Genomic DNA, 15,829 nt, shown 5'->3' with positions numbered 1-15,829 from the left:
CATCTTATGAACAATTGTCCTTCACATTGGAACCCTGTGTTCTCTAAAATTTCTTTTTCAGAAAATGAACAAACTAATCCTTTCCTGAAGTGATTTTTCATTGATTTTTTTTTATCTCAATGTCCAGCAACCTTTTGGTTTTGTTATTATTTTGGCATTTGTTTTTGAGACAAGATCTCAGGTAGCCCAGGATAACCTTGAACTTGGCTGTGTAGCCTAGGCTGACCTTAAATTCTTGATGTTCCAACTTTTGTCTTCTAATTGCTGGGAGTACATCACCACATGTGGTAAACTTTTGCTTCTACATACAACTGAAAAACTCTTGTTTTAATATTTAACTTCAACACTTTTATTTTTCTATTTAACCTGGAAGCTCACAATATTTTATTGAACCCCAATCCAAAAATGGTTTTCTAAAGCCACAAACTATAATTGGCGACTTGTCAATTTGTTTAAAAGAATATTGGCTGAGTTTGGTCCTCAGTTATCAATAGTATTTATACCAGATGATTTTATTTTAATCACGATGCTGAGATATAAATTTCTAACTATTCTGAAGTTTCTCTTGGAGTAGGACATGTTTAGATTCCCAACACTGTTCTTTGGTATGCTTGTGGGAATACCTTTCTGGAATTGTATAGTTTTAAAAGTAGGATGTGGTGGCTCATACCAGTAATCCTAGCATTAGGGAAGTTGAGACAAGAGTATTGCCAAGTTTAAGGCCAGTTTGGGTTATATAGTGTAACCCCATCTCAAAAACCAAGAAGGCTGGAAATGTTGCTCAGTGGTATGTATTGCCTTCCCTACCTTGGACAAGGCCCAACTTGATCCCCGAAATAGGAAGAAAAAAAAATAGGAAGAAAAAAAAAAGAGCTACATGTGTAATCTATGCAAATGAAGATGTAATGAACCCATTTTTTTTTTAAAGATTTATTTATTTATTTTATTTATGAGTACACTGTAGCTGTCTTCAGACACACCAGAAGAGGGCATCCAATCTCATTACGGATGGCTGTGAGCCACCATGTGGTTGCTGGGATTTGAACTCAGGACCTCTGGAAGAGCAGTCAGTGCTCTTAACCGCTGAGCCATCTCTCCAGCCCCGAACCCATTGTTTTAAATGCTAACCTACGTTGTTTTAAATGTAACTACACACACACACACACACACACACACACACACACACACAGTCTCAAAGGCTGACACTTGATAAACACCTATCATCCCAGCACTGAAAGCAGACAGGAGGATCACAAACTCAAGGTCAGCATGGGCTACATAGGAAGAATCTCAGCCTCAAAAATATAAAATCATTTAAATATTAAAACTAGCCTAGTTGGTGGCCTATAATCCCAGCACTCGGACGCTGAGACAGGAGGATCAGGAATTCCAGGTCATCCACAGTTATTTTGCAGGTTGGCGGCAAGGCTGAGCTTTAAGACCCTGTCTCAGAAAACTACACAAAAAATAACTAAGCAAAAACCCAAACCCACATACCAACAAAAAATCTTCTCAAGAAGTGAGTACAATTAGTTTAATACTTACCCTTCCATGCTCCGGGTTACAATTCTAACCCACGCAAGTCGTAACTGTTCAGTGTGTATAAGCTGTCATTGAAATCTAATGTGCCAGTCACCTGCAGCTTATCAGCTCATCACAGCTACATTTCAGAAGCTAACTGGACACATGTAGCCACCATGCCAGACACAGAAATTCAATAGCTGGTCCTTTGTTCAACTCTCCTGACTTTCTTTGTCTCATGACTCAGCCCTTCCCTACTTCCTTGGGTGGCTACAAATAGATATATAGGACAGACCAGTTCAAGTGACTTAATGGGCTCTTGGACATAAATCTAGTTGAAAGATACATACTATTTGAGAAATCCTAGTAACAAAGACAAGTTACAAAGGGACCATGTGTTTGTAGAATGCTGGAGACAACTGATAAACATGGAGGGAAAGTCACTTTGTAACCTTCATAGCAAGGGCTTGATTTAGGCAACTGTCAATGAATGATAAATACAGGGCTAGAATTTTGATTAAGAGTAGAATACTTACCTTATCACAAAATTATCTCTCCACATATTGCCTGAACACTCAATACAGCTGAGGGAATCAGGTATCATAACAGGGGGCACATTGGCATTCCACACCCTCAAGACACAGGAGCAAGTGGGCACACATGCAAAGCACAGGTACACTGGGTAAAATGTTAGTCACAACAGGTCTGAGTAAGGAATCCACCAATATCTTTTATACTGTTTTGTGCCTTTCCCGGAAGCCAGCTCTCCCACTAGTTCGTTTACCCCAAAGAACCTGGAGGTAGAGTACCAGGATGTAGCACAGGAAAATCTATGGCAATGGGGGAAAATAGGGTGACACGTCACTACTTGTAATAAGTTAGGCAAACACATTTAGACTTGTTTTTACCAGAAGAAAACTTAAATCGGCAGAGAGAAGCACGTAAATATGCAGTGCCAGGATCCTTACAGGTGATGAGGCCATCTGATCAATTTTCTAAGACAGTGGTTCTCAACCTTGCTAATGCTGTGACCCTTTAATACACTTCATGTTGTGGTGACCCCCCCCAACCATACAACTCTCATTGCTACTTCATAACTGTAATTTTGCTATTTTTGTGAATCATAATGTAGATATCTGATAATAATGTAGATATCTGATACGCAGGATATCAGATATGTGGCCCCCACAAGTTGAGAATCACTGTTCTGAGGCTTTATGAATGGAGTGATTTGCGTCTTCTCCCAGGTAAAGGGGAATAGGCTTCTCCACATGTTCCAAGAATCCCATAGAAAGAAAGCTACAGCTGGGCAGTGGTGGTGCATGCCTTTAATCCCAGCACTTGGGAGGAAGAGATAATCGTATTTCTGAGTTCGAGGCCAGTCTGGTCTACAGAGTGAGTTCCAGGACAGCCAGGGCTACACAGAGAAACCCTGTCTCGGAAAAAACAAAAATGAAGAAAGGAAGGAAGGGAGGGAGGGAGGGAGGGAGGGAGGGAGGGAGGGAGGGAGGGAGGCAGGGAGGCAGAGACAGAGAGAGAGACAGAGAGAGAAGCAAGCAAGCAACAACAGCAGGGATAGTGTCTGGATCCCAGACTCACTCACTGTAGGGAGGAACATGTCCCATCGCAGCTGCACAATCACAAAAGAATGAGCTCTAATATGAATGAAGAAATAAATACTTTATTATGGTAAGCCTCTGATTTGGGGGTTACACCAACTGCCTGCTCAAACACTGACAGAAAAAGACACCCTTTCTGTGCCTGAAGGGCAATTACATTTACAGTCAGGCAACAGAAACAATATTGTAATCTTAAGTTAAAAGCAAAACCACAAGATCACCTATGTAGGCCACATTTGGTTCTCTCAGCTCAGATACAGATCGTTCCTCCAACCTGTATGCTTGTACCCCTTAACAAACACATTTAATGTGGTAGCCAGCTCTCAGCTACTCAGTGGAGAAGTTTCACAAAACAATACTTGCCTTTACTACATGATGGATTCTGATCTACTTTTATTCCACTTCATTGCTTTGTAATACCAGTGGCCATCCACTGACTGGACCTCACAATTCACTAATGGGCTGAAACCCAGTCTGAAATCGCATAGTTTGTGATATTTGTAAGCCATTCCATATATGAAGTCATGACTTGAAGTAAGAAACAGCTTTTGCTCTTAAGTATTGAGAAGTAAACCCGGCATCACATACTTACAAAAAGGCCAGAATAGATGGCAAGGACTATGTGTGAACAAACAGGTAGCTCAAGGAGAAGCAACTGAGGCAAGGAGGGCTCAAGAAAGTGCCAATAGATCACATACTTTAAGGCTACTCAACACTTTGTACACAATGTCAAATGACCAGAGTATATGTGCTATTAAAATACTACAGAAATGGCGTCTTCCCTCACATCTGGTGGTTTACAGACCAAAGTGTGTTTCTAAGATGAGGGCCCTGCCCCTTTCCAGCTGTTTTCAGCACGTTAGCATTCAGAAAATAAACACAGATGTGCCTGTAGAAATACCACAAGAATCCACTACCACACATGAGCCTTAAGGTCACTCATGCTACAACTGCCATGTCATGGGACAGTCATAGCAGAGTTGTCTTACACCTCAGGTTGTATAAAGAAAACCACCCACATAGTAGAAGCCACCAATCCTCCCACCAGTGAGTTTTGCTTCTGACAGGGAAGGACTCTGGGTGTGGCTCTGTTTTGTTTTTTGGCATGTGACTCTTGTAGTGCTTGGCCACAACCAAGCTGACCTGGAAGGGTTCCTAGCAGCTCTGGCTCACGTAGCATGTCTCACTGCCATGACTCTTGTGATGCTCCATGAGGTTTGAGATCCATGCAAAGGCCTCACCACATTCACTGCATGTGTAGGGCTTCCCTTGAGATGCATCAAACTCATCAGCTGCAGAGCATCCCCCAGCAGAAGTTCCTGGATCCTGCCCAGAATTATGACCATCCACATGAAGCACCTTCCCTGCATCAAATGGTAGCTGGTAGCCGCTGGTGCTGGGAAGACACTCAGAGTCCTCTTCATCCTCATCGTCTGGATGGGGCCTCTTTGTCCCAGTGCCTTGACGTGGCCTATCCTTGTCCTGGGCTGACTCCTGGATGACTGATTGCCTCTGGGGACTGGTAGGGCTTGAACCCTCATCCTCAGAATCCAGAGCCTTCTGAGGCTGCTGTTCCTCCTCCAGGGCAGTATCTATCGAAGAGCTAACAGGAACATCCCCTGAAAGATTCTCCATCAGTGTTTCCCCCAAGGAGACTTCCTCACACACATTTCCTTTGCTTTCCTGGTGCCTGGTGCTGTCTGAAACAAAGTCAAAATGTGAGCAGCCCTATTTCCCAGTCTCTGAGACATAAACTGACTTGAGCAGAAATCAAGAAAAATATAATAAAGTGTGAGCCCCAAAGAGCTGAGCACAAGGGAAGGGGCATCAGCTAAGAGCTCTTGACATGCACAGCCTAACCCTCTTTATAATTCAGACATCACACAGCAGCTGAGTGCAGTACCATGAGCCTCACAAGACCCATTATCTGGTCCTCCCTCTCCCAATCTACATGCCCTTCTTTCTTTGACTCTCAGAATGTCTGCTGAGTTCAATGCTAACCATCACTCCCAGAGTAATAACGGTTTATAAGTTAAGGTGACCATGTATATTCCGGTCAGAAATTCAAACGGTAAGAAGGAGCCTCCTTCCTGCTGTAGTGGATTAAGATCTGAAGCCATCTTTCTGACTGAAGTCACTTGGCAATGGAGGATACAAAGAACTGTGAGATGGTTTAGGGGACATATCTGTCACTGGTAAGAACCAAATGAGTCTTGGCTAGCTATCCAGTTCTACCCCTGATGCTCTATGACCCACTACAGTCTCTGACCTGGCCCTGGAACACAACAGTCAGAGGTGTGGTATGTGCTTTTCCCTCTAGGATTCTCCCCATGAAACTCAGAGGCATCTGTGAGAAAGCCAAAGCCAGCCCTTTAGAGATATAATCAGAAAAACTGAGGTCCACAGCCTCACCTCAGCTCCACTGAGAGCTGGTGTCATTGGGCAGCATGTGGGGAGACAACTGGGACATCTGTGTCCTAGGTAGGCCTCTGAATGAATATGGCTCTGTGGGTGTCCCTCAGAACCACCAAAAAGGAGTAGAAAGGCTACAGAGTTGAGCTTAGTCAATCTGTCAATCATTTTAAGTGTGTAGTCTTTTGGGTGACATGCTTTATAGGAGTTCATTGTGCTGCAAGAAATAATGAAGTGGCATTTTTTCCCTCACACAGCGGACAGGAAAATGATTCAAGTCAAAGCTAGAGTCTTTGCTGAGGCTAATAAAAGTGTAAGCGGCCCCACTCACCTTAAAAGAGAAGTGTACCCTTTTATGCACCCACCAGGCCCATATCACTGGGGAATCCAACCTTACCTGGCAGTTCTTCCACCGCACAAGGTTCCTCCGCCTCCAGCATGGAAGATGGACCAGTCTGGGAAAGCTGACACTCTGAGGTTTAGTGAGAAAAAAAAAGGTAAAGGAGGAACAGACAAAAAAGGCTAAGAGGCTTCATGTTTCATTGGGTCTCTGGGAAACAGACTGCAACTACCTTCTCTGCATCAGGACAATTCCTGTCCCGACCACTACCATAAAACCTGCCCTCTAAGTCAGAACCCCTGGAAAGCTGAGGATTCTAAAGAAGGCAGGAGAGGCAAAGAGGAAGATTTTATGTGAGGCCGGAGGCTACCTATGGAGCAGCTAGAAAATGGGGAATGTCTAGAGTGAGCAAAGTTGAAGGCTGAGCCCTAAATGGGCTCAGTAGCAGGGCAATCCCCAGTACCAGTGAAAGTAAAATACAGAACTAGAACCAAAATAAATAAATAAATAACCAACCAACCTCAGGAGCCTAGATAGGAGCATCCCTACAAATAACGGTTCCAGGGTAAGAACTTCAGTGAAAGACCATTCCCGAGGCCCAGCTCTGCACAAACAAGGTGAGCGTGCTAGAGGCTCGAAGTCAGGAGGCCTTTCCAAATCCATATTTTGAAGTTCTTAGAGGCCAGGGTTGCAAACAGAAAGCCCCAGATGGAACTTACAAATGTAGACCAGGATAGGTGGAGAACTTGGCAAACAAATTCTAATTCAAAGACACTTAAAACATATTCAGCTTCAAACACTTAAATCACCCTTGGTGTCCCAACTATAGTTCCTGGGACAGGGTCAGAATCCTCCATGCCAACAGTTCTGGAAGAGGGTGCAGGGTGGAACGTGAGCCAGTGGGAGGTGGGTCTCACCCCACAGGAGCAGCCTGCTGTAATTCATCAGGTTATCCTCTGTGGGATCCAGGTGGTCCCATTCCGACTGTAGAGGCTCCTGTGGAAACGAGAATGAATACTACAACAGCAGCTGGGACCCACCCTAAGCTGCACTAAGGCTTCCTTAGGTTCTACCCTTGAGGTTCCTCAAGGGCAGCGTTCTCAGCCACAGCACCAGAGACACTGGGCCCATAATCATTTGCTGTGCCAGAGTGTTAATACTGAGACAAGGAATAAAGTCAAAAGGGAAAGGCCATGTGAGCTGCTGGACAAGATCAGTCTCCCAGGGCCAAGTGGCCGGGTCACCCACCTTCAGTTCAGCTGCGGTAGAGCTGGCCTCTTCACTCTTTTCTCCCTCTGTATGCTCTCGATCCAAATGCACAGATTCCAGAGTAGGCCAGGATGGAAGAAGGGGAGCTGGGGAAATAAGTTCTCAGTGGCTCTGTAACTCCAAAATAAGTGTATCCCACACCCTCCTGTATAGGCCCCAGGACAAACTCAGAAAGAACCCCTCCTGCACACACAGGTTCCAAAGCTCAATGAACACTTAATTCATCTGTCTGCAACTGACAGAGCAGGGTGGACACAAAAGATAAAAACATGCAGACAGTCAAGCTCATCAGTGACCGAGAAATGCCCATTCAGATCACGAAGAAAGGACTCTTTTTTTGTGCCAACTAGATTGGTAGAAATGTTAAACAACAGAGCAAGTGGGCACCCTCCTATGTTGGCTTGAAGTATATCACAAAGGTTTTAAAGAATCACAGGAATGTTAGAGTGTGTGTGCCCTCTGGCCAGTGGTTGTTAGGAAACCATGCCACACACGCTAGAGTGCCACAGTAAGGCTAGGATACCATAGCCTATTTTAAGAAGCAAAATAAAAAGACTGAGTATACAGAATGCTCAGCAGCTGAGAAGCCAAAACTTTGATCACAGCTGCCGTCTTTGAATAACAAATGAGAGGGCACGAGTACACCATGGTCCCACAGACCTTCTGTACATATATGTGATGTACAGAAAGACATGAAAGGATATGTTCTATGTAATGGTTTGACTATGCTTGGCCCAGAGAGTGGTACTATTAGGAGGGGTAGCCTTGTTGGAGGAAGTGTATCACTGTGGGCGTGGGCTTTAAGACCCTCATCCCAGCTCCCTAAAAGCCAGTCTTCTCCTAGCAGCCATCAGATAGAGATGTAGAACTCTCAGCATCTCCTGCACCATGCCTACCTGGACACTGCCATGCTCCCACCTTGATGATAATGGACTGAACCTGTAACCCAGCCTCAACTAAATACTGTCCTTGTAAGAGTTGCCTTGGTCATGGTGACTGTTCACAGCAGTAAAACCCTAACTAAGACACTCTAGGATAGGGTAAAGGAGAAAAACAATTTTGGCAGTAGAGAGTGAGGTTTTGACTCAGAGCCTCATGCTGCTAAGAGGAAATATTCTATACTGGCATTGAATTATATCCACAATGAAATTATATCTTGGTTGATAACCATGTGGGGCTAACAAATTTTGTAAGGCAAATTGAGAAAAAATGTGTATCTAACATACACAAGAATCTACAGAAATAAGTCCCAACTGCAGTTCAGACATCCATGCCTTGCTACCTGACTTGCCCCTGGCTTTTATGCTGCCTCCACCAACCATATCCTCCCTTTCCCAACCACAGACTCCATGCACCTCCTCAGTGAAGGCCAGTCAAGGCAAGAGGATTGCTGCTACTTACAAGTATCACGGCGCACCAGGATGTCCCTAGGTCTTAAGTTTCTGTTGGGACTTAGCAACCCACATGGTAGAAGCAGAGGCTCAGGACACCTCTCATAGTCTCCCTCGCTGAATGACGACGATGACCCACCCGGGGAACACAACATCATTCCTGCGTACAATCAAGGCAATAGTGATTCCAATAGGTTGACACACAGCAAATCCACAATGGGCCAGATGTGGACCTAAGGTATAACCTGAGCCCCTAGGCTCCCAGAGACCATCACCACCCATCTCTCAGGCCCAACCCTTAGACATGGAGAAAACCTCCAGCTACCAATCCACCCAGAATATTTATCTAGTTTTTAAGAGCCTGGTACCTGCCTTTGATTGCCCTACATTTCTCCTCCTTCCTAACATCTGGAAAGCAAATGTGAGGGCAGGAACCCAAGGCAGTATCCTAGTCCATGAGGCAAGCCTGATGGAGATGCCACTGGGCACAGAGGTGGGGCCTTGGGTCCCTGGTGACTGAGGAGCTCCCTTACCAGCTCAGGGATGGTTGTTTCTGTGCCCCTTAACACATGGGGTGACTACACTCTCAGGAAAGCCACGGCTGGGGTCTGAACTCTATGTTGCAGATTCCAATCCTTCCAGGACCTCCTGCCCGTCTCCTCTAAGGCATGCTTTCTTCTGGGGTAGCAGCCTCACCTGGCTCCTCCAGGATGTCAGAGAGACCCTCCACCAGGGAGGCAGCTTTCTTGCAATTCTCAGGATACTGGGCTACCACCCAGGGACGGACCCTGTCTGGCAAGATGCCCAGGAACTGCTCCAGAACGAGCAGCTCCAGGATCTGCTCTTTGGAGCAGGCCTCAGGCCTCAGCCATTGGCGGCATAGCTCATGAAGCTTGGCCAAAGTCTGGTGAGGCCCAGCTGCCTCCTGGTAGACAAACTCCCGAAAGCGCAGGCGGGAACACTCAAGGTCAGCAGCAGATCTTTCAGTGATGGTTTCTGTTTCCTTCTGCTGTTCCTGTTGGTTGGATTGATCCTTCTGAGTAGGTTCTTCCAGTTGGCTGGGTTCCTCCTGCTGGCTAGGATCTCCCTGTTGGCTGAGTTCCACCTGTTGGTTGGATTGATCCTTCTGGCTAGGCTCTTTCTGGTGACTGGGTTCCTCCTGCTGGCTAGGTTGATCCTTCTGGCTAGGCTCTTTCCGTTGGCTGGGTTCCTCCTGCTGGCTAGGTTGATCGTTCTGGCTAGGTTCTTTCTGTTGGCTGGGTTCCTCCTGCTGGCTAGGTTGATCGTTCTGGCTAGGCTCTTTCTGGTGACTGGGTTCCTCCTTCTGGCTAGGTTGATCGTTCTGGCTAGGTTCTTTCCGTTGGCTGGGTTCCTCCTGCTGGCTAGGTTGATCGTTCTGGCTAGGTTCTTTCTGTTGGCTGGGTTCCTCCTGCTGGCTAGGTGGATCCTTCTGGCTAGGCTCTTTCTGTTGGCTGGGTTCCTCCTGTTGGCTAGGTTGATCTCTCTGGCTAGGCTCGTTCTGTTGGCTGGGTTCCTCCTGTTCACTGAACCCTACCTGCTGAATTGGCTCCTCCTGCTGGATGAGTTCTTCCTGTTGGATGGGCTTATCCTGCTCAATGGGCTCCTCCTGCTGGATGAGCTCTTCCTGTTGGATGGGCTTATCCTGCTCAATGGGCTCCTCCTGCTGGATGAGTTCTTCCTGTTGGATGGGCTTATCCTGCTCAATGGGTTCCTCCTGCTGGATGAGCTCTTCCTGTTGGATAAGCTTATCCTGCCCAATGTGTCCCTCCTGATGGATTAGTTCTTCCTGGTAGATGGGTTTATCCTGCTCAATGGGCTCTGCCTGCTGCATGAGTTCATCCTGCTGTACGGGTTCATCTTGCTGCATGGGTTCTTCCCATTGGCTGGGCTCATCCTGCTGCACAGGTTCTTCCTGCTGCATGGGCACATCCTTCTGGCCAGGTTCTTCCCACTGGCTGGGTTCTTGCACTTGAATAGATTCTTCCTCTTGACTGGGCTCATCCTGATGACTAGATTCTTGCTGCTCACTGAGTTCTTCCCCCTGGTTAGGAGGATTATCCTGCTTGCTGAATTTTTCCCTCTGGCTGGGCTCATCCCTCTGACTAGGTTCCAGCAGCTGGGTGGGTTCTTCTTTCTGGATGAGTTCATGATGCCTCCTGCATTCCTCCTGCCGGCTAGGTTCTTGTTGCTTAACGAGTCCTTCCCCCTGGCTGGGTTCCTCCTGCTGGCTAGGTTCTTCCTGTTGGGCTATATCTTCTGACCTCAGAGTAGATGGTTCTGGTTGAGGTGGGGAGCTTCTAGGGGAGGCTAACACCCTCTCCAAAGGCAGCATCTTCTCAGGCTACCACAGAAATTTAACTGTCTAGCCAAGAACTCAGCAAAGATGGCAAAGATACAGGGTAACCAGGAGAGGTCAGCAGTACCAGGACCTGAAGAAAAGCAAAGGACATCAACAAAACAGATGCCCACATAGTGAGACCCCAGCCCTGGCACATTCAGGGAAAAGAGAATGAAAGGGGGTGTCTGAGTACAACCATGAACCCACAATACCTAGGATTTATCCAGAATTATTTCTAAGCAATCTTCTTGCTACTGTCAGAATTCCACTTTTTTACTTGTATAGATAAAAATTAAAATAAAAATACGCAAGAGCAATTTTATATAAGATTGTATTAATAGGATTTCTTTTTAAGTCATGGATGAGATAAATATGAAAATCATCAGGACAGTTTCCATTATAAACCTAGATGAATATATCATACAATATCAGTAAATTCATTTTTACTATGTATATTGTATTCATGATGTAGGTCGTAGCACACCAAATCAGATTTATCCCCAAAATATAACATCACTTTAACGTCTAAGTCTGTATTATTTAGTTCCCCAAAACAAGAAGGATCTTAGTGCACCATTGTTCTTCCCATTAAAACTACTAGATCTCAGAGCTGGAGAGATGGCTCAGTACTTAAGGACACTTGTTGCTCTGGCAGAATACCCAGATTCAACTTCCAGCACCTACATGGTGCCTCACAACCCTCTCTAACTACAGTTCCAGGGCATCTGATGATCTCTCTCACCTCTAAGGGCATCAGGCATGCATGTATCACATGCATGAAGGCAAAACACTACCACACATAAAACAAAAAAAATCACCCAAACCCAGTATAACATTGTCCTCTGAAGAACCAACCATTCACTGGAACTGTTTTGGTTTTTTTCCTTCGAAAAATAACTGAGGAATTCAAAATAAAATCTGTCCATGACAACAGCTAACACCATCAAAAATATCACCACTGTCTCCCTACCGAACCCCAGCTTCCCCTACAGGTGCCTTTCTCATTTTTTACAGGCTGGACTCTGATGTGGTCCCTCAAGGTCCACAGTCCCAGCATGTTCTCTCTCACACACTTCTCTCATACTACTTCATATCTGCATACCGCTCGTCTCCCAGATTGAAACCTTAGCCCTAAGAGAGCAGGGCTAGTTACAGACAGGTCACTATAGGTTCAGCAGGTCTGGCTTCTGTATTTGTTCACTATACCTTTTATGAAATGTACTTCTTTATTAAAGAGCATGCAATGTATGTCTAATTGCCAATATGGAATCACATACCCGCATGCAATGTATGTCTAATTGCCAATATGGAATCACATACCCATCTTTCTGGAATCATTTAGGACCTATTTGAAGAATAAATGAAAGAACAGAATAGTTCAGCTACAGGGACAGCCTCACCCCTACCACCTACAATGGCAGTACCCATTCCTTTTTCCCCCAGCATCTGCACTGAGGATCCTTAGACCATCCACCAGTGCGTAGCATTTTCTTATGATTTCTTTATCTCTAAACTGCCTGTTTTCCTTATAGCTGTCAGGTAAGAGCTCTACCTGGCTCCATCTTGTCATCATCTGTCCCTACTTTCATCATCCAAACATTATGGCTTTAAACCTGTGTTTTAACCACTTCACATTCTGATGATTATTCTTGTCAAATTCAACTATTTTAAAAATAAATTTCCAGTTTCCAAAATCTGCTTTACTTTGGGTTTCCTTCACTACCTCAAGTTTAAAAATACATTCTCTCATTTACGCTCCTAGAACAAAGGTAGCAATATAAGGCCTCAGATAACAGTTTAAGCCCTTGAGGTTGTCTTGATGGTGACTACTCACCTTTGTCCTATCGCAAGGCAGCCAGAGCCCTGACATGTTTCTATACTACTTCCTTTCAGCCAGCCTCCAGGTTGATCTGCCAACCCCTATTCTATGATCTTTTCTTTACCCACATTCTACCACGGGTTCTTCTAGAGCATCTTTTGATACAGAGTGTAATGTCAGCCTCAGCGAGACAACACAGCCACAAGGCTCTGGATACAGAACTCTATGTAACAAATGAACAGTTATGTGGGCACATAACTGCTTTCTTTACACATCAGGCACGTTCATCCTCCACAGTACTTGTGTCCACAAAGTAACAAGTTTATCAAACCAGGCAGTCTCAGGGACTCCTGCCATCTTGGGAGTCTCACAAGCCTCTAAGGGTAGAGAAAGAACAAACCCAAGGGGTAGTTGGGAAGAACACTCACAGACTGGGTGAGTGCTGGGCTCAGGACATCCTTCTTGCTCCAGATTCCTCATGAAGTTCTCCCTGCCTAGAACCCCTAACTGGCCCTCCCCACATCCACTTCACCACTGGGATCATCACATAACCATCACCTCTGCTTCTTTTCAGGTGGCACAGCAAGCCTTCAAGCAACTGTCTGGGATCCATCTCCTCCTCTACCTGCCCTGCTCTGAACACAGAAGAGGTATGAGGCCCAGCAACACAAACGACTAAGTAGAAGCACAGAGAAGCCAATAGCCTAATCATTGGAGGATCCTTCCTATTCCATAGGAAGGAACCATATGTCCCAGTTTCCTTTGCCTGAAAAGAAAACTCCTATGGCAACAGGAGGCAACAGCCTGACCTGCACAGCCAGAGCCACCCTTCATAATGAATCTCTGGGAGTCAGGACCAGGGGAAAAAGACCACCCTGAGAATCTCAAAAGACCTGTAGTCCTAAGCATACTTTACTTGCTCTACCTTGCCCTAGACCTGGTTACACTGCTACAAGGACTTGCCAGGCAGAAGACCTAGTGAGACCAAATAGCCTTAAATGAAGCCACACTCCCAGTGCAAATAAGACAAGAGATTGCGGTACACCATGATACAGAATGACTCCACCACTTCATGGCTTCCCGAAAGTTCTCTTGGACGGGTTTTCCTGGAGTCCAGTCCACAGACTTCAGGAGACGAACAAGTATGGGTCAAGCAGGTGTTGTGGGTTGTATTCTAGGCCTGAAATGCTGAAGCTAAGAAAAGTGGGTGAGTGAACAGCTGAGCTAGGGGAATCCCAAGAATCCTCATTACAACTCTTGCCTTAGCAGAAAACAAATCCACCCTCTCAGGCCCTGTAAACCTTCTCTAACCACTAGGATCTGAACACTAATCTCACTGGGACATCGGAAATTAACCACAGTCTCCCCTGTACTCACACAGATTAACATATATTACAAAAAAAATACAAATGTACCTTTAAAAGAATGCAAAAGCACACACAATGGATAATTATTAAACTAGTTGCTTTCTGTGGTCTCTGCCAAGAATATACTCTATATTCTCAAATGAGACGACACAGAGTCAAGCAGATGTCCTAAACAAACTGACCTGGGTAAAAAAAAAAAAAACAAAAAACACCTCAAAATCACAGACCCAAACATCAAGAGAAACAAAGGCTCACTGCAATAGTGGGCCCTGTTCTGGCTCCAGAGCAGGAGAGAGACCCTCCACAGGACAGTGGCAGAATGTGGAAGGAAGATCTTGTTTGTAACATCCACTGTGGCCTCTGAGAGGCTGGCTGAGATACAAACCATCACAAGGGAGGGGAGGATTGAGCACGGAAGCAGTGGAGGAGTAAAAAAAGAAAAGGCAGGGAACCAGGACAACACTAACAGGTAGACTCTGGACACAGGATAGGAAGGATTTCTACGACCTTGGGATTGTTCTGTATAAGAGCCATCCCGCAGTGGTCCACAACACCCCTTACCTGCGCCTTCATAGAGTAGCACTGGGAAAACTAATGTTCTCTATTCCTCTCCAAGTCCTCCAGTTCAGGACAGCACCTAAAACACACCATTTTCACCTCTCTTCCGTGAAAGGGGTCCCTACACAGAGGCCCCAAAATGTATATCCCCATAACAGAGTGGACCCATGCACCCATAATGCTCCTCAGTCCAGTGGAATCTCTCCTAGAACCCTCCACCATTTTCCTATTCTCCCACCCCCATGGACCTACGGATACCCTCAACCCTGTCTCTCCAGGACACAAATACGGGGTTCCCAAACCCTCCTTGGCCTTTATACGCTCATCTTTCCCATCTGTGGATTTCCCATCCCTACCAAAACTGCACCCACCTTCACCTAATGCCCCCCTCTCTTCCTCTGGTGCAGTCTCCTACCCTGAAGGGTCCGGTGGACTCTACCACAATCTGCATCTAAGAAGCAGTAGCAATGGGCCTTCACCCAGTCAGGATCTCTTAACCTCGCCCCCTGTCTGTTGCACACCTTGAAACCACACCCCAGGACCCCAGCACATCCTACGTGTCCTCCAGATCCCCTTTCCAACACAATACTAGCGTACTGCATTACCGAGCCACAATCCCACACGTGGTACTCCCCATGCCACACATTAGAGCCACACCTCCGATCCTGACCCATCCCACGCCACACTCACACGACGCCCGCCCCGCTGCACCTTGCGTCTCTACAGTCGCCTACAGTGCTCTGGGGCCACACCCCCACCCAAAAGTCTTAAGGCCTCCATCACGGCTGGACACGTGGGAGCCATCAGTCCTGCCCTCCCGGTCCCAAATTCAAGCCCAACCCAAGGCCACATCCCCACGCAAGAGCCTTTAGCTCCCCTCCAGGGCACAGCATCTGGGGCCACACTCCCACGGTGCGTCGCCCAGGATCTCAACTCCTGGTCCAGCCCACACAAGGTAGGTCCATCCCTCCACCGGATCCTGTACACCAGCCGAACACCTACGGCCCGGCGTAGAAGGCTGCCGGGCGGCCCGACCCACCTGCTGCGCAGCGTTGCCCCACGGGCTCCCGCAGCCTCGAACATGGAGCGGCGATGGCGGCCTGCTGCAGTACGCGTGCGTGGCCTGCAGCGCCGTAAACTGCGACCCCCAGCGTGCCGCGGGGCCGTTCGCCAG

At 46.5% G+C, this 15,829-nt stretch overlaps 1 protein-coding gene across 1 annotated transcript; it reads right to left on the bottom strand.

The window, feature by feature from the left end:
• Positions 1–3,180: 3,180 nt before the first annotated feature.
• Positions 3,181–10,905, bottom strand: Zscan18 (zinc finger and SCAN domain containing 18). The gene is made up of 6 exons (XM_028781891.1): positions 9,249–10,905; positions 8,563–8,712; positions 7,141–7,247; positions 6,810–6,888; positions 5,950–6,024; positions 3,181–4,840 (listed from the first exon to the last, which is right to left on the bottom strand). The coding sequence occupies exons 1-6, from the start codon at positions 10,903–10,905 to the stop codon at positions 4,296–4,298; spliced, it is 2,613 nt and encodes an 870-aa protein (XP_028637724.1). The 3' UTR covers positions 3,181–4,295.
• Between the last annotated feature and the right edge of the window lie 4,924 nt (positions 10,906–15,829).

This window comes from Grammomys surdaster, unplaced genomic scaffold (assembly GCF_004785775.1).
Source record: "Grammomys surdaster isolate TR1022 unplaced genomic scaffold, NIH_TR_1.0 576, whole genome shotgun sequence".
NCBI classification, from domain to species: domain Eukaryota; kingdom Metazoa; phylum Chordata; class Mammalia; order Rodentia; family Muridae; genus Grammomys; species Grammomys surdaster.
This window is presented reverse-complemented; position numbering and strand designations above follow the sequence as displayed.